This window comes from Neodiprion lecontei, chromosome 4, assembly GCF_021901455.1.
Source record: "Neodiprion lecontei isolate iyNeoLeco1 chromosome 4, iyNeoLeco1.1, whole genome shotgun sequence".
NCBI lineage: Eukaryota > Metazoa > Arthropoda > Insecta > Hymenoptera > Diprionidae > Neodiprion > Neodiprion lecontei.
The window spans coordinates 26465405-26489537 of record NC_060263.1 but is presented as its reverse complement, the minus strand read 5'-3'; the positions used below and the strand labels follow the sequence as shown (position 1 = coordinate 26489537).

At 35.4% G+C, this 24133-nt stretch overlaps 3 protein-coding genes across 7 annotated transcripts; 2 read left to right on the top strand and 1 right to left on the bottom strand.

Moving 5' to 3' along the window:
• The first annotated feature begins 407 nt into the window (after positions 1-407).
• On the top strand, positions 408-4504 carry LOC107220545 (RNA-binding motif protein, X-linked 2). Of its 2 annotated transcripts, XM_015659194.2 has the most exons (4): positions 2618-2853; positions 3094-3246; positions 3339-3468; positions 3543-4504. In XM_015659194.2, the coding sequence occupies exons 1-4, from the start codon at positions 2840-2842 to the stop codon at positions 3663-3665; spliced, it is 420 nt and encodes a 139-aa protein (XP_015514680.1). In that variant the 5' UTR covers positions 2618-2839; the 3' UTR covers positions 3666-4504. The 2 variants fall into 2 exon arrangements, with proteins under 2 accessions (XP_046592431.1, XP_015514680.1); XM_046736475.1 differs by lacking the exons at positions 2618-2853; positions 3339-3468; positions 3543-4504 and adding exons at positions 408-751; positions 857-1064 and having other exon boundaries at positions 3094-3228.
• On the bottom strand, positions 3932-9052 carry LOC107220543 (katanin p60 ATPase-containing subunit A-like 1). Of its 4 annotated transcripts, XM_046736455.1 has the most exons (13): positions 8750-9052; positions 8605-8660; positions 8282-8534; positions 7326-7614; positions 6843-6987; positions 6483-6627; positions 6267-6357; positions 6046-6167; positions 5729-5908; positions 5479-5621; positions 5245-5357; positions 5037-5163; positions 3932-4921 (listed from the first exon to the last, which is right to left on the bottom strand). In XM_046736455.1, the coding sequence occupies exons 4-13, from the start codon at positions 7591-7593 to the stop codon at positions 4723-4725; spliced, it is 1533 nt and encodes a 510-aa protein (XP_046592411.1). In that variant the 5' UTR covers positions 7594-7614; positions 8282-8534; positions 8605-8660; positions 8750-9052; the 3' UTR covers positions 3932-4722. The 4 variants fall into 4 exon arrangements, with proteins under 4 accessions (XP_046592411.1, XP_046592410.1, XP_015514677.1 ...); XM_046736454.1 differs by having other exon boundaries at positions 8605-9052; XM_015659191.2 differs by having other exon boundaries at positions 8282-8660.
• LOC107220541 lies at positions 5088-24000 on the top strand. The gene is made up of 9 exons (XM_015659187.2): positions 5088-5169; positions 6856-7011; positions 11985-12676; positions 12756-12945; positions 16005-16174; positions 19528-19844; positions 20017-20248; positions 20339-20531; positions 20630-24000. Exons 1-9 carry the CDS (start codon positions 5088-5090, stop codon positions 23290-23292), a joined length of 4695 nt encoding a protein of 1564 aa, XP_015514673.2. The 3' UTR covers positions 23293-24000.
• Positions 24001-24133: the final 133 nt, after the last annotated feature.

The following is a 24133-nucleotide window of genomic DNA, read 5'->3' as shown; positions in this document are numbered from 1 at the left end:
CGTAAAGTCCAGCCGCAACTGATTCGAATTTAGGTGTAATCCGCTTTTTATACTTCAGACCTGAGTTAAACTCGTTCGCTGAGTGACCATACGAAGAGATTTTCTTACCGATTGAAATTACCCTCATAATTCCTGCCCTTGTTACGATTTTGCCAAGAACTGCTAAACGAAAACGTGAAACATGGTCAAGATGTTGGATGAATTCGAAATAGTAAGAAAATAAATTTTAACGCAATAGGTGTATCCACTATTTACTTTATTAATCGAGTGTTTCGCACTTCTACATCAGATGCAGGACCGAGAATTCATTTAATATTGTGATTTTAATTACCGACTGTTCAAATCTCCTCAATGATTGTCATGTTGAACACTCGGAGCGCTCGTTTCGTTGAACAAGAATACCACGAAGAATACATAACTGCGAGATTAGAGCGGCTGCGAGTTTTTAATTATATAAATGCAATCTGAAAGATCGCTGGCAAAAATTCATTATGATGCTGCTCGCCTATGGTAAAATTCGATGAGGAAATTTTGTTAGTTATTGCAACGTTTAGCGGACTAGTTACTCACAAAAATGAACATAACCTCACATGTGCAACGGGTGAAGTTTTTATACAAAACTATCCTGAAACTTCACCGCGGCTTACCGTTGGAAATTCAACCTCTGGGTAATAATTACGTCCGCGATGAATTTAGGCGGCATAAAAATTGCAACCCTGCAGAGGCTCAAGTTTTCATGACAGAGTGGGCTGCAAGTATCCTCAATGCTATATATCTGGCTGTGTTTGATCACTCGATTTAAAATTACACCGCTATTTATACCTTTGCAATTGAATAAAGAAATGATGCATTTCAGGATTATGCTACAAAACTTGCTGAGCAACTGGGACTTAGAGGACCACAGCAAGCCAAAAAATTAGGTATAGATTTGGACCAGGATGCGATTGAGAAAATGAGAGATGAGCAAATACAGCAACTCTATGAATTGATGATGACTGCAACTGGAAAACACGTTGAAAAGAGTGATGATACTTAATCATAGGTGCACTGGGTTGTTACCCTCTGTAAGTGTAGTATATATAAAATGTCTAGTGATCCTGGATATTGTCAAGTTCCTGAAAATGTGGCCTGACTTTATAAAATATTAAAGTAATATCATATGCATTTTAGAATTTTTCAGGAATCACATATTCTGGAACTGTATGCATGTTCTCATCCATACTTATTTATCCATTTCACACTTACATACTTCAAATCTGGTTAATTCAAAGAAATTGACAACAAGCTACATAATGTTGCTTCAAACGTAGTTGTATTTTTGTTGAATTATTCAACTATTTATGTTAAATTTTGAAATATTTAGAAAACCACTCAATTCATTTCCAGATATCCTTGTTAAAATCCTGACTCTCACTACGTTTAATGTATTTTATTTTGTAATGTGTCAGATTGATAAATATTCTTAGTTGTAAATTAATTCACTATGAAATAGTCAAATTAATCATCACATAGTCATCTTCAATATAGATAAAATTAATGCCATAAGGATTACGTGTTACGGTTACTTTTAATGCATCAACAATCGTAACAAACTCATTCACAAACCATCTAATTGCATGTAGAATTTCACACGACTTGTCATGAAATTTCAACGATCACTGCAAATTCAAAATTATATTACAACATTTAAGAAATTAAGTGATTCTTCACGTTCCTCTAAAATTAATTACTGTATTATCAAGTCACACATCATGTCAACATATGTATCAAACCAGCCTCTCACGATCAGTTTACTGATCATTATCTACTACTTATATGCTGTATACACACAAATCAATGTAGCTTCAGCTATAAAAGTACCTGTTGTTCGTTGCTCAGTCAAACTGGACAACGTGAACTTGGTTGTTATTTAATGAAAAATGTCAAATGCATAAGAAAAAATGTCAATGTGTCCAAATGTTACAAGAACGAGAGAAACTTAAAACAATATTTATCTCCAATGATAGATCAGGCATAAAAAATAATAATTACCAACATGTCTGACCATAATTATAATTTATTCTTAAAAAGCTTAGATAAAACGAGTGATAGACGTGTTAAAGTTGTTTCAAAAATATATTAACATGTAATCAAGAATTATGAGCAATATGTTTCCCTTCGAAAGTTCGATCATAAACACGGTTTAGAATACTTGCTAACTTGATATCACTGTATTATTATAATTAAAATATCTGTATTTTCATTCGTGAATCTTTTAATAAAGATCACCGATAAGTAGATTAATACAATTCGAAATTGTGCTTGGACAAAAATGGAAAATACCATCACAGCTACTTGACTTGGAAATATTTCATCACAGTGACAAGTATGGAAGCACAACGTAATTCGTTAGTTTCAACTCAGTCGCATAGAACCATAGAAAGCTTAAAATAACGGAAAAATTAATTAAAGTATCACTTCAACTTTTACTAGGTTTTGATACTTTCAAATTTAATCCACAAAATTCGAATGCTGAGAAACTGAGTAAATTTGGAACCTTTTTCCGTAAGGAATGTCATGTTTTACCTCCAAAACTTTATTATAAATTCCCTATATACGTGAAACATCTATAGATAGCTAAGGACGATTGTCTGGTTAATATGTTAAAAAAAAAAGTACGACTCGTAACCAGTTTCTTTATTAAATCGGCTACTTGATCGATTATCAAAATTCCCCGCATCTTCGGACCATGGACTTGATGCTTCGTAATTCTAGACACCGCGATGCTCGTAGCAATAGCGATATAAATTTCGACGTATATTAATGTTCAACAAGACTGTAGTATTTCCCTTGATCTGCCATGAACCCCTTAACGTGAGTTTCGTTCATTTAATTATGCATCATCTGATTTTACATTCGCTATCATTTCTTTCACGCGTTTCGTGTGACGCAAAGTATTTATTTAGTATCGAACATAACCTAACCTAATGTATTCTAACCTATCCTAGTAGTAAACAACAAAGTTGAGTTTGAGACGCAGTAATTTTTAAATTTGAATATGTCTAATGTCTATTGCCACTATTCCAATTCATTTTAGTATAATTGATTTTTCAGGAATGTAAAAAACATAACCAAGTTAGGTGAGCAAGAACTAGTACGCAACAGTAAATCTTCATGGCACGACAAGTACAAAGACAGTGCTTGGATATTCGTTGGAGGCCTACCGTATGATTTGACAGAGGGAGATGTTATTACAATATTTTCCCAGTAAGTTGAATATTTCTACATTAGAATCGTCAAATATTTAATAGCGGTATAAATCTTCAAGCAAGAATAAAGGCTCTTGCTTTTGTCAACAGGTATGGTGAAATCGTAAACATCAACCTCGTCAGGGACAAGGACACTGGCAAACCAAAAGGGTTCGGTTTTATTTGTTACGAGGATCAAAGGAGCACTATACTCGCTGTAGATAACTTCAATGGCACAAAGGTGTGCACTTCAGTGCTTTACTAGTTTATTCATTTTTGAAGCCTTCAATAAGACTAATATGCCTCTATTTTCAGGTCCTGGGTCGAATTTTGAGAGTCGATCACGTGGAGAAGTACAAAGTGCCAAAAGAATCGAAAAATACTGATGAACATACAAAAAAACTGCAGAATCAAGGCTGTGCACCAATACGAAAATGATGAAATAGTTTTAAATGAGTAAACACACAGCTCTTTGAATTTAAATCGATGTTACGTAGGCAACTGATCAGTTTCAAGCAGGGAAAACAGCTAAGCGATAAGAAAGGGCTTGCCGATTATGTACAGCCTTTGCAATTTCCTATTGACACATAAAAAGTACTTTGATCGTTGTCGATTATAACCTGTGATTAAAATACTTATAGCTTATTTACTCTCTAGAAAGGGTAGATAATCGTATTTTGCATGACACTGAACACTCAAGAAAATCTTGTATAATACATTTGGTTTATTAAATTCTACTACCTGTAGTTAAATGTAAATAACAGTTTTAACAAGAATTGTCTTATGGCTCATGTATTATGTTTCTTACAAGCTGATTAGAGAAGTTTAGTTTTTTTTTAATGTGGCAGTTTAAGCGCATCTGATTATTACCAAAAATATTCTATTTGTTATAGTTGGTGTAAAAAAATTGTAATGTATTTAAAAATGGATGCACGTAGGGGTATTATTCCTGAGATATTTCAGACTACGTTCATTATCTTGATTATACCGTATTGTTTTGAATATGAGCCAAGGTTTTTTGTCATTGACAGTACCCGCCAAAATCATCCTCATGTTGTACGCGGATCCGTCTTATGTGCGGGTAACTAAGAAAAACACCCTGAAATAATGTATCAGAATTTTGGGTCATCTTATACTTGGAAGAATACGGTACTTGCTACACAACACTCAAATGTTTGTCCTAATTAAAACAGAATTTCAACCAATTTACAGTCGCAAATCACACATTCCTGTAAGTTGAGTATCAAAACCATGCACAGGATTTCACTTGTAACGTCGCACAGTTCAAAAATAAATATTTAATTTTCTGGTAACGACTCAAAATTTAAACAGACACTAAATAATAATCTATTTTTTTCTGTTATAAAATTTGAACGATCAAACATAAATGTGATAGGTACATGTAAAAAATATTCTAACAATACTCATTAGTCGTTACGATGTCCGTGTTAGGTAGTTAATTTATATTATATTTTCATTTTTTGTATAAGGATTATCAAGATGATCCAAATTCATTCATCCACTTCTCATATTTCTCAAGATCCTCTTGCGACACACTTTTGTTGCATTTCTCAACAGCTTCTTCAAAATCTAGCACAGACACAGGCAGGTCGAGCTCTTCTTTAGGTAACTGCCTAATTTGATCTGCCCTTAGACCAGCAATTTTTCTGCGCATGGACATCATAGACGCATCTCTGAGCCCAAATATTAAAAACCATTAATCGTGCTATACAATTACAGACTGTTACAGGTGTTATAAATTTTGATCTCAAGCTCGATGACAGCTGACAAGCTGGAAAATTACTTTACCTGCAAACATTGGTTATATCTGCGCCTGAATAGCCTTCGAGTTTTTTGGCAATGTCAGTCAAATTTACTTCTGGGTCTATTTTGACCTCGCGAAGATTTATCTTCAGCAAGGCTTCTCTACCTTCGTCTGCAAGTAAGAGTCAAAATAATTAGTTCGTACATATTAATAAATGATTTTTTGTACTCAATTCCTTCTCTTAGATCTTACTGTTAGGCAGAGGTATGTAAATGCGTTTCTCTAATCGCCGTCGTAGCGCTTCATCTATATCCCAAGGAAAGTTTGTAGCAGCAAGTACCATCACAACTTTGCTCGGATCTTCACTGAAAATAATACCTAATGTAATTTAAATATGCTTGAATATATTTTTATGTAAATTTCTCATACTCAGAGGTCAGAATCATAGTCTCTATACCTATATCGTAAATTATACAAAATAAATACCTGTTCGAATTGACTCCGTCCATTTGTACAAGGAGTTCAGACTTTACACGACGAGATGCTTCATGTTCAGATTCCGAGCCCCTTCTTGAACACAGTGAGTCTATCTCGTCAATGAATATGGTACTAGGAGCGTAAAATCTGGCCTGTGTTAAAGCAGTTTTCAATTTAGAGTTGTTTTTATGAAATTACATGAATTTTGTGAATTTGGCTTGTGGCAGTTTTCTCAACTGTAGTAGCACTACACCCTTACCATTTCAAAAAGTAAGCGTACTAATTTCTCTGACTCTCCTCTGTACTTTGATGTTAACGTTGATGAAGAGACATTGAAAAATGTTGTTCCACATTCTGTGGCCACAGCCTTTGCAAGCATTGTTTTTCCTGTACCAGGCGGGCCAACCATTAGCACACCTTTCCAAGGCCTTCGTATTCCCTGTAAAAGTGTATGTGCATCTCTGATAAATTCATATTATTCATATTACTTTTGCCTCTATAATAATTTTAGGTACTGATATTTACTTTTTCTGTTTCAGAGTATGTGATAAATATTCATTGCAGAAATAAACATACTTTGAAGAAGTCTGGCATCCACATTGGCAAAACAACAGCTTCTTCCAGCAATCGCTTTGCCTCATAAAGATCTGCTATGTCGTCCCAGTGAATGTTTGGATTTTTTTGTACAATATCTCGTTCTATATAAAAAGTTTTCAAGTTAACATGTCGAAGATCAAATGGTAAGGTGAAAAAGCAAATTATCGTACAACTTTTACTGCTCTCTACTCTATACTTACCGAGCATGTCTACAAGATCTCTGTCATTTCCAGCTGGCTCAAATTTGCGGTCTTCCACTTCAACTTCTTTTTTCTCAGAGTCACTTTTATCCTAAAAAATTGGGGTCAAAGAATATTCAAACATTTACTATAAAATACAAATACTCAAATGCGTAAATGCAATGCAAAATAAATGTAATTGCTTTCTACTTTGTTAGGTCAACATAAGTTTTTCACCTTAACAGAGTCATCTTTCTTGGTCGGTCTTTTATCGTCTTTTTTAGAATTAGTTTTGCTTTCTTGTTTTTTCCCAGGTGGAATCGAGGATTTACGAACATTTGAGCGAATTGATTGTTTTTGATTTTTTTGAGGCCGAGCATTTCTACAAAGATAAAAACAGTTAGCATTTTACGGCGTTTGTACAAATGTAGTGTGAAATATCTTAGAAATGCTACTTCTACGTCCATCCATTTTTAAATATATTACAACAATTTTCCTACACCAGCTGTAACAAATAGGATATTTTTGGTAATTATCAGATGCGCTTAAACTGCCACATTTTATTACAAAATTCTCAAATACCATTAATAAACTTACTTTTGTTCTGCAGGAGTCAAAGGAGGCCAGACGTCAGGATCTCTTGGTGGTGCAGGTGGCCACATACTAGGTTCACGAAGTTCACCGAAAGTCCACGAAGTTGGATCCCGTGTAGGCTCTTCGAAAGTCGATAAACAAGATGATCCTACAATAAATTCACAAAATACGGGTAAGTAAGATCAGTTATTTTTAAAGATTAAAAAAATTCCATAATAATTACAAGTTTTGAAACACAAAACTGTGTGCATTTCTAAATGAATCTTGTATATCAAAAAGATTTATTCTTTCAGAATTGTTCATAGTGAAAGCACAAGTGTGATACTTAATATTAGAACAGGATTTTGCTAACTGCAGAATCTTGTTTTTTATTCTCAAGGATGTACTAAAATTTTTGTTCGATATTAAAATGGCGTTTTAAAATTTATGAACTTTCGTATAAGTCAAGTTAACATAATCCGGAATCCTGAATGAAAGAAACCATACCTCCGACTAATCTTTCTCCATGAGTATCAATTTTAAAAAGCTGTAAGGTGTTTGAAGTTGCTTTAACTTTTTCAAACTCTTGAGCGATTTGATGCTGCACAACTTGCCATTTCCCTTTGCGAGTCGTGTCACCTATCGTAGTGAGAAGCCTATGTATCTGCTGAATGACACCCTGGTAATATACACCGGATGTGTCATAATTTCCCATCAAAGCCATTTCCCTAGCTAGTTTTGTGTTCTCGCATATCTCACTTATAGAAACTGACATTATTGCAGCCTGTTCAAGATTCTGAAAATAGTAAAGTTGAGTTAAAAAACTAAAGAAACAAAAAAATAAGGTCGATCTTGAAAAAATATCGCTTGTTTCAAATTTAGTTTTCCTCTGTAGACGAAGGAATTTAAATAGTTTATTTTTACTCCATACTTAAAAATGATCATTACTAGTGATCAAATTGCATTGAATCTTGCAAACAAAAAAGAAAAAACTATTGAAGTAACTAGAAGACCTAAAGCATGTATGCTTCAGCCTTACCAAAGTTACAATAAATCCTTTTAGATTCCAGGAAAAAGTACCAATTTATTTAGATCAATGAGGAAAATGAGTTGATACTATCTCTCGGATGTGTTTCTGAATATTTTCAGAATATCTAAGCATCAAACATAATTTATCCGTGCACCGCCTACACAAATCTCATTCCTTATGTACAGGCATTTTTAAGTTTATGATAAGCAGTAGCCAAATTGATTGCGAACGAGGGAAAGGATCTTGTATAACTCGAATAAAGCTACACTGACAGTATTTCATATATTGGCTAACCATGTCACTCATCAAGAATAAAATTTTGCATCTACTTAAAGGTTTTCTATTATTTATTTAAATTGAATCCATCTTATGGAAAGAAAGGTCAGTATGGAATAATCAGTGTGAGGTTAGACTGGAGAAATTATTCATTTACCTAAGTGGAAAAATTCTGTGATAACTCAGGATGGTTTTCCCCGATCGGATATTGATCAAGCGCTTTTTTTATCACGCTAAGACCGGGCTAAAGTCTTGGTGATAAACACAATCCTAGCTCCCACGGTTGCGTCGAGTGATGTGACGTCATTTTTTTCTTGATTCGACCATTTAAAGATACGAATATGGCCGCCGGCACTTCAGTCACCTTTCTCTTCACCAGAGCTCCATAGTCCACTTGTAACTGTTGCCCGCTGCGGATGGGACATTGATTTTCAGGTTATTACAGTCTCTCGATTTCCTCTCTTTTCAAGCGTTATTTACGTGTTAATTGATGTGTGCTTTAACTGCGATTTCGTGGGATTCTAGTCGATGGAGAACTGGTGAAGCAATTTTCGGATGATTTCATATGAAAAATTAAAGCTCCAGCTAGTGGGGTTTGAGGTTACGTTTGCGTGTTGAAAGTTACCTTTTTCCACAAAGTAAGAGGGAAAGAGACCGAACTCCGATCCCAAAAGTGGGATCAATTTTCCAGCGATAAGTGAGCAGTTCGCTGCGAAGAATAACCGAGACGACGAGCCACGCATGCGCAGTACGACTTAGCTGTGTCTTGTCTCTCGCATAAAGTGCGAGTGAGACAGTTTTGTTGTTGTGACAGCAAGTTCATGAGGTTATGGTGCGTAATAATTTCTTGGCATAATGGTAGAATCACAAATATCGCGTTATTACTTGCAAAAAAGAAACGTGAATACGCTGCGATGTCAGAAATCATAGGTGAGTATTTTACGAACGTTGTTTATGGAATTTTAAGCCGTAAATAGTGGAGCATTTGAATCATTCTGGACGTTCTTACAGATATGGAGTAAGTACGTAATGAATTTAATTACACGTATTTGAGGAAAAAGCTATGTGCAAGTATTTTACCAGCACCAAGTTGGGGTTTTACACGAGGAGATCACACATTTTTTGGTTTACAAAAGATTGAAAAGAATTGCTGTTTTACCAGATATGCACGTTGAAATATACATAGACAATAAAATTTGGCCGCTCTCAGAATGTGCTATCCTTGTGAATATGGATCAGTTTATTGTTCTTCTGAACAACGTAGATAAAATGCCTTTGCCAGATCATTAGGATATTGAACAACCATTTTTTACAATCATGCTTTAAATGTAAACAATTTATCAATCATGTTCAATACGAAAATTGTAAATGGTAAATAGGAGAATCAGGATATATACAAGTTTTACATAATAGAAATTATCAGCTACAGTGACGAGAATTAGGAGATAAGGTCAGGATGTAGGATATAAGGATTTACAAACTAGATATATACATAAAAACGATATTTCTTGCTTGTTGTTGGCAATTTCAATTTATTGTACAATCTGGTAATAAACATAAATAGAAGTATAATTTTGTTTTACCATCACTCTATGATCACGTTACGTACCGAGGGAGCTTTAAACAACGTGTGATTGTTATTTTTGTCTTTATATTTAGTTTTGCACTGCGGTACACGACACGCTGACATCTTACCGTAAAAACTAACCTCACTGTTATAACAAAACTGTCTCACTCGCACTTTATGCGAGCGAGACACGGACGCAGCTAAGTCGTACTGCGCATGCGTGACTCGTCGTCTCGGTTATTCTTCGCAGCGAACTGCTCACTTATCGCTGGAAAATTGATCCCACTTTTGGGATGCGGCCTCGGCAGAGTTCGGTCTGCTTCCCTCTTACTTCGTGCCTTTTTCGCTCAACGGAAGTGAGAGTATGTTGTTTAATATATCGATAGTGATTCAACATGGCGCCTAGGAGAAATTGATTATACTCAGTGATACACTGTTCCCTTGGTTGCAACGGTGCAAGTAATGTGTAACGTTTCTCCTTAAGCGTGAATTGGGTGGTCATTTTTAACATACATTATCGCGTTAAAAAAGTAAGCTTCAACTAGGGTACATTTAACGACGCATTCCAATCTAAGGGCGCAACGCGATGGCTGGTGAGTTTCCATTTAACGATTTTATAATAGACGTTCCTGCGATTACATAGTAACTTCGCTTTGTATCTGACAACGATTTCTCATTCCAAAGCTACGCCCACGTTTTTTTTGTTTGTTGTTTTTCTTATATTACTATATAAAACTACGCGAACGTCTCATTTTCGTGCGATACGTAGATAATCCCTTATACTACACGACTCCCATTGACCCTTGAACCTGTCAATCTATCTAGCGATGATGCTGATGCTCTTTTGCCCAATTCTTTATTTATTACAACCTCTAATGGCTATCCTCATTTTTTTTATCAATCAAAGTGAAGATTCGTAATCAGCAGGTTATGATTGATTAAATCAATCTAATTAGAAATTTCATTTAGCAAAATAGTTGTAAACTTCTTGAGAGGCTTGATAGTTGTTCATTACTTATGCAGTTCAAATTTTATGCTAACAAGTCGTTACTAAAGCTGATTTTTTGTCAACACCTTTTTCACCAGTGCTTGGATGATTTTATCGATAGTTACTGACATAAGAGAAGGTCTGTCATCTGCATAGTAATTTGTTTCATTTTAAGATTTAATTAGGTTGAATTTCGCAGCATCATTGTAACGGTGCATTTTTATAAAAATATGTTGTTTTATAACTTTAAAATTTTCTGGAATTCAGTAAACTGTAATACAGCATGAAGAAACTCAGAGTTGGTAAATTCAAGTCCTTCGGTTATTCTTAAGCTGCAAAATGATGAGTCTTATCACAATTTTTCGTTGCTTTAAGATTACTAATTTTAATCTCAAGATTTGTTGCTTCATAGTGTTGAGAATTTGTATTTTATAACGAAAAATGATGTATTATATACAACTTAGTTAATGAGTCAAGCAAAATTGATTTCGAACCACGTTTATTTTTTTCTTTCCTTCTACAATCACGTATTTCCAGATTTGGCTTTCTTTTTATCTTGGTTCAAAATTGCAATCGTTATTAAAACAAGATAGCTGTCGAAAACAGAATTTTCGGATGAATTAGAAAAAATGTGTCTAAACTTTATCATAGTATTTAAAACATGTACGATCTTCCAAAGTTCTTTATGGGATAATATTTGCATTTAAACTAGGTGAAAATGTTGACTTGATTCAAAGAGAAGGAGAATAAATTTCAAATTATAATCTTTTTACAAATTTGAGATTTATATGTAGTCGACATTTTCCTGGTATATGTAAGATAATTCTGTTCTCATTACTCATTTTGATGACAGAAACTCCTATGACAACATTAACCTTTCGGTTTCTTGGCATTTTTTCAAAAATATTGCAAATCTTCCAGCACAAAAGCAGCCAGTGCTATAATTATGGTGAAATCAGCTCAAGTCCCAGTGTAGCGGTGTTTTGCATAAAAAGATTCTCCGTATTTATGCAGCATGTACGAATAGCTGAAAAAGAAAGTTTTATTTATACTTTATTTTCCAAAGATAATGAATGAAGCGTCATGAGTGTAACTCAAATTCGAATGTATGTCATATCATGTAAAACTTGTTTCAAGATGTTTATTTAGGAAATCTGATACCATTTTTGCAAACTATTCAGAAGATCACAATATTAAAATTTTTAGTAAAATGATCTAAAAAAAGTATTTGGTTTGAAAAGTCAGAACTATTATGAAATTTTTATGATGAATGATGTAAAACTGACAAATCAATATTTCCGACAGATACAGAAAAAGTAGCGCTTTTTGGAGGAGAGGAGTTTGAAGTAGTAGACGAGTGCATTGATGATGATGAAACAGCGTCATTTAAGGAATCATCAAAAGTTACAGCGGCCAAGTCTATCGAAGCACCCAAGAGCACTGACAATGCACCAATGCAAAGTACAGAAGAGTCGAAGACTAAGACTGCCGAAGAATTGAAATCTGCTGATAGCTTGGAAACGAAAGAACCTTCTAAAACCTCAGATCCACTCCAACAAAAGAAATTATTGACTGAAAAGCGACTTTTACTGACACAACAAAACGCCCGTCTTCGAAAGCCGATCGACTTTACAGCTGATATTTCTATGGATCAATTAGACGTGTCGGGAGAGTATATGACTGATGAAGAGATAATGAATCATCTTGATGAGATAGAAAACATTGTGCTAGATGGAACGGAGTTTGAGCTTCAGGATGACGTTGATTCAACCAATGCAGCTTCAAATATATCCCAAGTAAATGTGCAGAAGAACAAAGCAACGGAAGATCCATCCAAACAGCCAGAAAACAAGCAATCAGAAGAGATGAAGACTACGAGCAAAAAAGAAGACAAAACAGAGGAGCCAAGTGAAGTCACAGCTGAAAAAATGGAAGAGAAACCTCAGACTGTGGAATCCGAATCCAAAGATTCTGGTGTAGATTGGTACGAGAAAAAGGTATGCCTTTGCTTTTGTGATCATTGATTTCAAGTGAATTCATTGTTACCGAATGTCTTCAATATGTAAATGTTTTCAGTTGGAAACAAAAGTTGCAACGGTAAAAGATCGATTGTCAAAATTAGCCCGTGTCCTTGAATTTTCTTATCCGCGGTATAAAGGATACCTAGACCGAAATGAAGCTATCACTGGAACCCCCGTTTGTCGATTGGATCAACCTCGACGATGCCTGCTAGAAAAACCTCACATCAATCGGTGGAAATTCGTGTGTAAGTAGGCATTTAAAATTCTGCTTGAACATTGAAATTACTCTAAACAAGGAAGGTAATTCTATTTTCATACAGTTTATTTGTTCAACTTATGCACTTCAATCTGCATTCGAAATGAAAATATTGTTTTCTGTTTATCTTAATCCAATTATCGCAAAGATTTGTCATAGCATGGCTTAATGATTACTGAAAGTCCGAAATTCTCTGTGATTACATGAATTGCAATATTTACCAAACAGATAAACTTAACTCTATTCTGAAATTCTGTACATAATCGCTAGTTCAGAAAATCAAAGGTGATAACGTTACATCTAATATGTAATACAACGGTTTGCTTTTTTGTTTTGCTTTACCAGATTGTATTGATATTTGGAATTTTGATTCACTACCTAATTTATGTATAATTCACACGCAGCTATGGTGGAGTTTCTATCAATTTTTTCCTTGTTTTAATAAGAACATCGAGACTGAACTGTATTGTAATTCAAAATTACACGTGTGTTCAAAGCTGTTGAAATTGCGCTTTATCGGTGCCTTCTGTAATAGTTTGAAAAGGTTTTTGTATGTAAATTAAAATGTAGTTCTCTGACTTTAGTTGTTCATTTGTTTGATTATTATTAAAATGCATTGCAACAACCATCAACTTGAAATAAACAATTTCAAATTTTAATTCCAATCTTACAGCTAGATTCTGTTCTATTCGATATAATGATCTAATCAGTATCAATATCATGCGTTTTAAATAAAGTGCTGCTATTGCTGTTACCCGTATGTTTAAATAGTATGCTAGACAGTCGTCAGATTTCTTTTGGGACAACTATTTTGGGTTGTCCGATGCTGGTGTACTGTTTTGCAACGTTTGAACAACATACAAATATCGATTATCAATAACAATTTAAGTATTTTTCAGAAGTTGCAAGTACCCTGCAATGTCTTTACATCGTAAAAACCATGTCACACATGTTTGACTGTGTAAAATCTGCTTTCTCAAATATGCGGAATTAACTAGCACACATGACGATATCAACATGGCCTATGAGTCATAACTCACCATGATATTACGAAATGTGATTAAATTATGTGGAATACATAATCGCATAAAGTACCATATATATTTGTACATGAACATATGTTGTGAGCAAGTATATGATTATTATCAACATGAATTTGACTCGCAACTTGAGTTAACAAGTGAGATGTCTAAGAAGCTGCCAATCAGATCCATGGAAAAATAGATTCCAATTGAGGAAAAAAAAAAAAAAAAACAAACTGATGTGCTACGATTTCATAGACCAAAGTAATCACACATCTATTGTTACTGAATAATTTCACCAAATCTGGACTTGTTCTATGATTGATCTGGATGATTCAAGGAAAACACAATTCTCCAAAAAAATTTGTGACAGCTTACTGGCAGTCCCATCTTTCCGCCATTGTGAGTAAGAAAATAATTTGCGTCAGTTCAAGATAGATGTAATGGTTCTATGGTGGTGAATATAAAACTGATCAAGGAAGAATTGGATCAGTAGAGAATGACATGACAAATGATATAAGTTATCCAGGAAGTTTTAAACATTTTTTTTTCCTGCCTACGATACATTTATACTGTTGCTAAAAGTGGCTAATTGGAAGTTGTGAAGATTTCACTATCAGTGAACTCTTATTCTTCTTTACCACTACTATTTTTATTGTAAACCGTATTCCGTTTTGTCATACAAACAATTTGTTTTATTTCCTGGATTTGTTATTTAAATCATTCGGCAAACAATTAATATTGTTTTTGCAAATCCTATTAACAACAATTAGATGGTCGTTGATTATAAATATTTTGAGCTAAGCATGATTTGCAAGCCTTAGGTGAAACCTGAAGTTTGTCGAAGTATTCACAGTTGGAACAGGTTTTGGACATGCCGTTGCAACTGTAAATGAGAAGAGTATGGGGTGCCCTACTGCGGAAACGTAACTGTTCTCCCAGAATGGGCAATGCAGAAAATGATTGATATCATCGGTAGTTGAAACCAGATTTCAGATGATAAATTAAACTGAAAACTCTGGGACTACCATGTATTATACTATTTGATCCAGACAAATCCATTGCCGCAGCACATTCCCAAGTGAATGATGTGAGATATTTCTCATGGATATGAAACTCACTACTTTTATGAGCATGACTCGAAAAGCTGCACTATGCCTTGAATTCACTATTTGTGAATTTAATGTTGGTACTCAAACCTTAACTGAAAGCAAATGGTAGTTTGTACCTATCAAACTCATCTTTAGCATTTCAAGACACTTATTGCTAATTGCATGTAATATAATTACATACATATCAATGGCAATAACTTTTGTTATTCAAAGATCGACATTGGTACTTCATAATAATAACTGTAACCAGTCATGGAATGCTGTGACATATCGATCGTTACAATCGGCTGATCTATTTACAGTATGGTATTGTGGTTGTTCACAATAGTTAAATCTGTATCTAACCATTTTACGTTTTCTACTGTACGCTGCTTATTTGGTTATTTAGCTTAATTCTTCAGTACTTTTATTGCTTGAAAAAAAAATATACAAGTGAAGTTTAGTTATTACACCTAGCAGATAAACTTCTTGCCACTATTCACAGTTGATCAAACCTAACAAAAACTGCAAATTAGTGAAGTTTAGGGAAAATAAGATTAACTTATATTTTGATAATATCACATTTGCTGAGCGTACAATCACTCAGGGAGCGACTTTTTATTCATTGTATTCAATGGTTAAATGGCATCAGCTTGCCACAGTGGCAGATATACGTATTTTCATTCGACGAATAATTAATGTTCTTTGATATATATTTAACGCTACTCTTAATATGTTTTAGGTGGAAACAACCAGTTAAAAGTTTTCTTTGAAGAAATAATTATATTTGCGTAAAAAGGATGTTTGAAAAATAATCTAGAAAATTCAGAGATCATGATTGAAATATGCTTTTAATTGAAGAAAATTGAAATTCTTTGCCATGTGATGGTAATATTACGTTTAATAAGATAAGAAATCTTATGTGACATGTTTAGGCAACAGAAAGCCTGTACAAGAGTCAACAGAGAAGCAAAACACTAACAAGGAGGAGACTCATTCGGGGAACAGTGGCTCTACAATGTGGCGGCTGACTCCAACCGGTGTATGGGATTCTGATACCGATAATTCTTCTCAATATCCGCCTTTTGTAATGAAAGCAGTCAAGGTACAATAATTTTTGCTACGTAAACGCAATATCGCCAGACGAATAACTTCCAAACGCTTGTATACTTCCATGTTTTCTCATCATGTGTTTACCAAGGGATGGGTGGAAATAAATCGGCAATAAACGTATCTTGGAAAAAAAACGTATAATTGACCAAAGACGAGTTCAAAAACGATCTACAACTTTGAATAGTTTCACATGAAACAAGCGCAATGAATAATTATTTGAGGATGAAATCAAAGCTGCAACCTCAACTGAAACGCTAGTGAAACTGATACACACTATCTTCGAAATAGCAAGGAAATTACTGCTGATGAGATGCAAGCTAAACCGAAATGGGAACCTTCTTAGATACGGCATATGAAATACCTGACAATAACTTTGTGATTTCAAGTGCAATGTTCCTGTTATGCAACACAATTTACAAAACATGTTAGGAGGCCTATCACTCACTTGCGTTGCTCCGTGACCTGATATTGTGATGATGTGCAGGTCTTATCGAAGTTGAAATATCACCAAATGCCACATTCTGGTATTCTAAGCATATTATTTTCTTATTCACGCCAGACTGAACTGCAGGTTCAAGTTCCTTACTTCAAAATTCTGTATTTCATTATTATGGAATTGAAGTTGAGGATTACAGTCTAGAAAAAGTTCAAGATCGTACAGAACTGGAAAATAATCAAGCCAACGCTATTGCGTTGAGTAGCATATTGAAGAACACATCTGTAGTAACTGGTTTCATGGATGGATTATCAAATCCAATTATGTTAGCAATATCCTGAGGTGTGAAGATATTTTACGTGATGCTGTATTCAAGGAAGAAAGAAGAATTCTACTATAATCAAAAAACATAACGCGTCGAATATGGTTTTTCATCATTTTAAACATCATGGCTTTAAATTTTTCGCCATGACTTCAAACTCAAGACGAACACTAGTACGGATTGAGGATTACATATACTTATGCTACATCAAGGGAGCCAGTTCATATTCAAGACTTCTGTAACAACATCTTTACATATGCTGCATCCCGTTTTCTGATTGGGTTGCATTAAGAAGACATTTGCCAACCCTTAGAATGCAATGAGCTAACCTGTACTGTTACTTTTGTACAGAATCCAGTTAGCCATCTGCAGATGAGAAGAGGAAAAATTGATATCATTTGCGTAATATTGCCAAGTTCTCATTAACACTTGTGAGGCGAAGAACTGTTTAGTCTACACAGAAAACGATCACACTCGCTATTTTGCAGCATTAGTATTTCAACACTACTGGACCATTTCTTGGCTAAAAAAACATTGGAGTAGAAGATATTGAGAAAACTGTGTGCTGTATCATCGCAACTACATTTCAAGAACGTGATTGGTATATACCAACAAAAGTCTTTCAGCTGAAATGGATGTAAATGAACAAAGAGAAAATGTTTCCAAGCCCATTTTGCGTGAATGCCGATTAATTTTTGTATCTCAGCAAAACTTTACAGTAGAAAATTACGATTACCTTACCTGCAAAGAATGGTTTGGAGAATACCCAATGTTATCGTCTGTTTCTTGATAATAAGTATACATAAATGGCATATCTAACACAGAGTGAAAACGTAAGATCCATGATGATATCGTAACAGTTATTGCAAGAATATTCGAAAACCCATCCGTCCCTTGAACTTGCAATCGTCAACCAATGTGACGCAACTTTCGACAAATCTCAGCATCAGAATTTGGATCTTCTAGAGTAAATTGCATTCAAAACGCATGAATGATTAATTCGGTTTGGGGATTAAGAAGTTGAAACCGAACATAAGTCGCAATGCCGTACATGAGGAATATCTAGCTTATGTGAATTCTGAATAATTCTGGATTAGAGTTGGATGTTAATTTCTATATAATCACAATTTATTTTACGGAAAGTACGGATTGATTTGAATTAAAGCTCGTATGGAATGGAAGACAATCTAATACATGGAGTATTGTTTGTATAATATTCATATGATTCATCATACAACCCTATTGACTGAAAGAGCCTGAACGATCATCGTTTACATGGGAAGCTGGACTTACATTTATGCATTGTGATATAAAGGCTCATGAGTTATTACATATTTCCTAAATAACGATTCTCTTAATATCAAATTTGAGATTACCATGTTGGTATAGCTGATTCCGTTTTGGCAGGTTAAATAATTGTCGAAAAATAATTCACGAAAAAGTAACTGTTTCCAGTTTGGACAATCAATTATTGATCTGTAGTCAAACATATTTTTAACTCTAGATCGCACAGTAGAACACTCGAAAGGTTCTCGATAAATGAATCTTGTGTGATTTTTGTTTGTGCTTCATATTATATGGACTGATATCGCCGTTCCTAGCAGACAATTGAAAGCAAATCTAGTTGTCATTTTGTTGATTGCAAAATAGCACTTGATGGGTAACAGGTGCCAAAAATGATTTTATAGCCAAATTTAAATTATCGGTATTTCCAACAGTGGCTGTGTTAATTGTACACAAGCATTTGAATTCTTCTGTCAAATATCTTAGAAAGAAGATTTTTTTCAATGGCTTCGTAGTATGAAATTGTTAAACGTTATATCAGAAAAACAATTGTTGGCAAGAAATAATTTGTCTATCAAAGATTCAAAAAATACCTACACGTTTACGAAAATCCGTTTTGCAAAGTTGAGAAAACTTTCTAAATATGTTATTTACCATATTTACTATATCAAATTGAAGTATGACATTGTCTGAAGTAGGCTTTGAAATTTCATGTATAAACTGTCTGCAAAACACGACATTTTATCATGGTTAAAAAAGTTGATCTTTAGTCATGTCCAGTTGAAAAATATAATTGAATTTGCATGTTCTCAGCAACTATTACTTCTTCATTAATTTGTTTTCTGTACAAAAACTACATTTGACAAAGAAGTTTCTACGAAATATCTGGTAAACAACAAGTGTAACACTGTGACAAACCCTCGATTGTTTCTTATTTCCTTTTTAAGATATTTCTATCATAATTACACAAGCTCTTGAAGACATAGCCTACCTTCCATAACTTTTGAGATATGTTTTATCTCTTTAACATCATATTCTAGAATTCGTTAACACTCACATGCCTAATTTTTTTTTGTTACAATGAAGTTCCTGGGTTTCAATGAAATAACTCGAATTATAACATCAATAACAGAACGCAATCAAAAGTCACAAATTAATTTAATTTGGTGTAGAACAAGCAATTCAATGTAAATATTTCATCAACCATACAAGTTTGATGACTGCACATAGTAAACCTTATGGCATCAGAACAATTTTAATACTCCAGTCATGTTTACCAAACAAATTTTTCATTTCTATTTAGGTGTTCGAAGACTTTCTTCAGACAACACAATCCGTTGATGAACAAGCTTCACAAACATCCAGTGAAATTGCCGTTGTTACTAATGAAGAGTCAAAGTCTGAAGACACCTCTACACGTAGTGATACAGATGAGAAAGAAACTGTCAAGCAAGAGTGGCTATGGCTTTTAGTTAGGTGTAATCGTGTTGATGAACTAATGCTCTTTGCAACTGGAAGAAACATTGATCGTTCAACTATGGATGAGTTAAAACAGGTCTATGAAGTTGGCCCAGGCAAAGACTGCAAGGTCAAATCACTCTACTGCAAATCTGTTACAAAGTGAGTGATGCACTCGCCTATAAAACTATTTTTTTCCAACTTATTTTGTGAATATGTGACAGTGATTATGAGATTATTATTTTCGCCGGATATTTGACAATTTTGAAAGAGTATTAGCTTTTCTCTAAATCCAAGATCAATCTATTTACTGAACTTTAACGTTATTTTTCAGAACTGGAGGTACAACGAATACCACTACAACATTTTTACTTGGGTCTGAAGCTTTAGATGAGGTTGTTGGTGGCATTAAAATACAATTGGCGCCCAAGACAAATTTCTGGTCGAATGCAGCAGGTGCAGAAAGTCTGGGAAATGCTGTTGCCGACTTGCTAGCACCTACATCTAGAACAACAGTTGTTGAAATAGGGTGTGGAACAGGCCTCATTGGACTTATGCTTGCATCTGTGAGTGGGTCATGATTTATCATAAAAAATGATATATGCTGATTGCTTTTTTACTTGTACGATGTTTATGATATAAATATTGCTTTATAGAAATGTCATCAAGTTATTGGACTCGATTCACCGTCTGAAGTAGAAGAAGCTGAAATGTCTAGCGAATTAAATGGCGTCAAAAATGCTTCATTTGTAATGGGTGAACCTGCCGAAGTGATGGCTACAATTGCTAAAGTATTGTCAAACTGTAAGGCTGCTGCGATTGTAAACACCAACACTAATATAGGCAGAGGTAATTTGAATTTTTTGCTATATTTCGATCTACGAATATCATATAATTTCTTCCAAGATTGTTGATTTTCAATTTGTATTTGTTTTTGAACTTTTCAGCCATTGAAGTAATGACGGATCTGCGGAAGATTCTGTCATTGAAGCGGCTCGTAATGGTAACAACTTTAACAAAGCAGTCTGTTCGCTCGATATTGGAGTTAACACGACCGGGTAATGGAAATCTTGGAAATCCTTTTATACCCATTCGCGCATGTGTTGTGGACACTTTACCAGTTGGGCCGCATTTCGAGGTTGTTATATTGATGGAACGTCGGTTGATAAACAAATTTCCACGGATTTGGGTAAATCCGGCTACTTCAGCATCGTTATCGCAAGAAAAATCAATCGCGGATAAAGGAGCAAAAACCTTGACTACCCAAGGTGCAAATAGTCCTGCTAAAAAAGCAAAAGTTCCCTTGAATAAGGTAGCAAAAATAGTCGAACCTCCTGTGAAGAAATATGTTGACAAGGTAGAACTTTTACCGAAGAAAGCTAAGTTTACTCCAGGTTTTACCAAAAAATCTCAATTCATGCCTCCGAAGCAATTGAAGGAGACTCCATTACCACCAGTCAAAAATAAATTCAAGCCAAAGAGAGTTCATTCTCCAGAGAGGCCGCATGTGCCTCCTAAAAAGTTTGCCCCTAGGTTCGAAAAAGGAAATTTCAAACCCTGGGCTGTCGGTAGAGTTTCTCCGGATTATAGAGTGCACGAAGATAGGCGAATTATGAATAAGTATGAAGATCCCGCACGAAGAAATTTCCCGTACAGAAATCGAAGCCCAATGATGAAGAAGGAACAAAAATCACGGGGATGGAGCGTAGAAAGCGTCGTGCCTCGCGGAAGTCCAGGTCGTGAGAAAAGGTTTAGGGATCATAAGGATCAGTCTGACTTGCGGGAAAGATTATCTAGTAACCGTATAGAGCCTGAGATAATGGAAAAGGTTAAAAAACAGCAACAAATGCTCGACATGGCTAAGCAGAAGTTGAGCGGACCGGCTTCTACTGTAGATGTTGCTACAGCTAAGCAACTTCAGAATATGTTGAATATGGTGCTTGAACAGACAAATAAATTGCAGAGCCAACTACCGCGTTCTGTATGGGACCGTATTGCACCTCCTGAAAATGTCCCTAGCTCATCGAACGTGCAGGTCCAGAATGATCCACTACTGAAAGGTCGTTATGTTCAGGAAATGGGGACTCAAGATATACTAATCACAACAGCTAACAGAGAGTTTACGAAACCTGACGACTCAATGTCTAGGGGAAATTATGACAGATTCAACAATGTCGCACCCTCGAGGAATGCTATAATGGCATCTGGTTCGCAACAGGACTCTGGTGGAAATCGTTTCCAGAATACGGCACCTGACAGGTATCACGGTCGCGATGGGAATTTTAAACAACAGGAACAAGGAGGCCATTGGAAACAGATGGAGAAAAATCGATGGGAACCTTTCCAGCCAATGAAAAAGAATTCACCACCTATTAGGAAGCATATTTCACCACCCAGGCATCAAATATCTGTAATGGGAAGACCCATATCACCTCGACGAATTGCGTCACCGATCAGACGACCTTTGTCGCCACCTAGACGCCAGATAACACCGCAAAGAAGACACATGTCACCGATACGACGTCAGTTGTCACCGCCAAGGCGTCAGATGTCTTCACCACGTCGACAAATATCCCCGCCAAGACGTCAGATATCGCCCAGACTTCAAATCTCTGAATCAAGACGTCAGATTTCACCATCCAGAAGGGCTATATCTCCTCCTAGACGCGTGTTGTCTCCTACCAGACGCCACATTTCACCTACAAGACGTCAGGTGTCACCGCAAAGAAGAATGGACGACGACTGGGACATACCGAGCAGAGGTGCAGTTGAGCAGAACACTTGGCAGAGACCCGCTGAAAGATTGCCCGAAAAAAGATGGCACGACGAGAGGCAGCAGCCTGTCACTTCTAATTGGGAACATCCTTCAGGTAATGATAGATATCGGAAATCTTTGAATCAGGACAAATGGGAAATGAAAGATGGTGGTCACGATGCGTCATGGAACAGCAGTGGTGGTAATGGTGATACATGGGCCAACAAACAGTCTGCAGCTGTCCTTAATAAAGATTTTAAAGAACATTGGCAACCAGCCACTGAAAACAGATGGCAAAACTCATCAGGAGGAGTGAACGGAGACAATTGGAATATTAAGGGGAAAGAAAGCTTCCCGAGACCATTGCCAAGAGAAGAGTGTAAGCCTGTCTGGGGTGACGGAGGGAAACCTAGATGGGGAGATCAGATAGGATCTACAAAGGATTCATGGGGGGGTCAAGCTGATAAAGAGGATTGGAACGATCTTCCAGATGATGCTAAGGATCCTTGGGGAGATGACGGTAACAATATCAGCAAAGATCGTTGGCCCAAGTACGAAAATAATCCAGGCCCATCCTCTGGATGGTCTAGGGAAAATCAGACAGGGGATACGTGGGGCAAGCCTGGTGATGCTTGGCAAAATAAATCTGGACCTGGTAACAAGTCCCAGTGGAATTCATCCCAGGGTGGTCCAGCTATGAATGACTCACGCTGGATACCAAACGACAGCACCAAAAAAGCTTCAGGAACCTGGCAAGGAAATTCGGGACTAAATAACAGTTGGCAACCACAAAATTATCCGGGATTTCAACAATCCAGATCTTACAATCCTGGTTCCTTCAAAGATCGACGTTAATCAGTCTTATTATAAATAATATTTCGTTTAAAATTGTCAATATCAAGACATTGAAATATTACACTTCAATTTTCAGTTATAACTTGTCGATCTGGGTAAGCTGATGTATACGAAGCTTTGGAAATTCCACAGTTTTTATGGATTATATCTATAATCAATTGCTTCGTGTCATAGGTACTACATCGTAAATTATATTAGTACCTACGATTCTTGCGGTTATGGCTAATTTGATTGATTTACGAAAATCATGGGATTATCCAGTTGGAACACTGAACTGTTATAATGCACTATTTTGTCGCGAAACCATGTTTAACACTATTGTTTTTCTTTCAAATAAGTTAGCATTAAACAGCACATAACAAAGTAGATTAAAATTTAGAAAAATGTTATTTTATACGTAATGATAAGAATCATATTCAATGGCTACTCTCAACCAGCAATTTTTGTACATTGACACGTGATTGTTTGTTTGTCACAGTACCGTAGTATAAAATATGAACGTACATGAATACCAATGAGAGAATATAGTCATTCATAATTGCAAGCTGTTCAGCGCTGGGGGAAGACCTGGTTATATAAAAATTGCATAGAACCACGGAGCGTTGTTTGAATGTGTCCGGGAAATTACAATAACGCGTGTTAAAGTAATATGTGCATACATTATCAGTAAAGAAATGAAAAAAAAATATAGAAAAAGACAATACTGACCACACTGTGAAGTGGTAAGTAGGTATTTGTCTGGGAAACCAATGATTTTAGATTTTTGAATAGCCGGATATTCTAAAACTAATTACTCGATTACATTACGGATCAATATCCGCAAGGCATGAATGTCTATAGT

Excerpts from the sequence above, each read along its gene's own strand:
- LOC107220543 (XM_046736454.1), bottom strand. The coding sequence starts at position 7,593 with ATGTCAGTTTCTATAAGTGAGATATGCGAGAACACAAAACTAGCTAGG. Across the intron at positions 6,988-7,325 it reads TGGAGAAAGATTAGTCGGAG|GATCATCTTGTTTATCGACT; the intron begins GTATGGTTTCTT and ends AATTTATTGTAG. Across the intron at positions 5,164-5,244 it reads TTACATACCTCTGCCTAACA|ACGAAGGTAGAGAAGCCTTG; the intron begins GTAAGATCTAAG and ends TCTTACTTGCAG.
- LOC107220541 (XM_015659187.2), top strand. The coding sequence starts at position 5,088 with ATGTCAGTCAAATTTACTTCTGGGTCTATTTTGACCTCGCGAAGATTT. Across the intron at positions 5,170-6,855 it reads TTCTCTACCTTCGTCTGCAA|GAGTCAAAGGAGGCCAGACG; the intron begins GTAAGAGTCAAA and ends TTTGTTCTGCAG. Across the intron at positions 19,845-20,016 it reads TACTGCAAATCTGTTACAAA|AACTGGAGGTACAACGAATA; the intron begins GTGAGTGATGCA and ends GTTATTTTTCAG.
- LOC107220545 (XM_015659194.2), top strand. Across the intron at positions 3,247-3,338 it reads GTTATTACAATATTTTCCCA|GTATGGTGAAATCGTAAACA; the intron begins GTAAGTTGAATA and ends TTTTGTCAACAG. Across the intron at positions 3,469-3,542 it reads ATAACTTCAATGGCACAAAG|GTCCTGGGTCGAATTTTGAG; the intron begins GTGTGCACTTCA and ends CTCTATTTTCAG.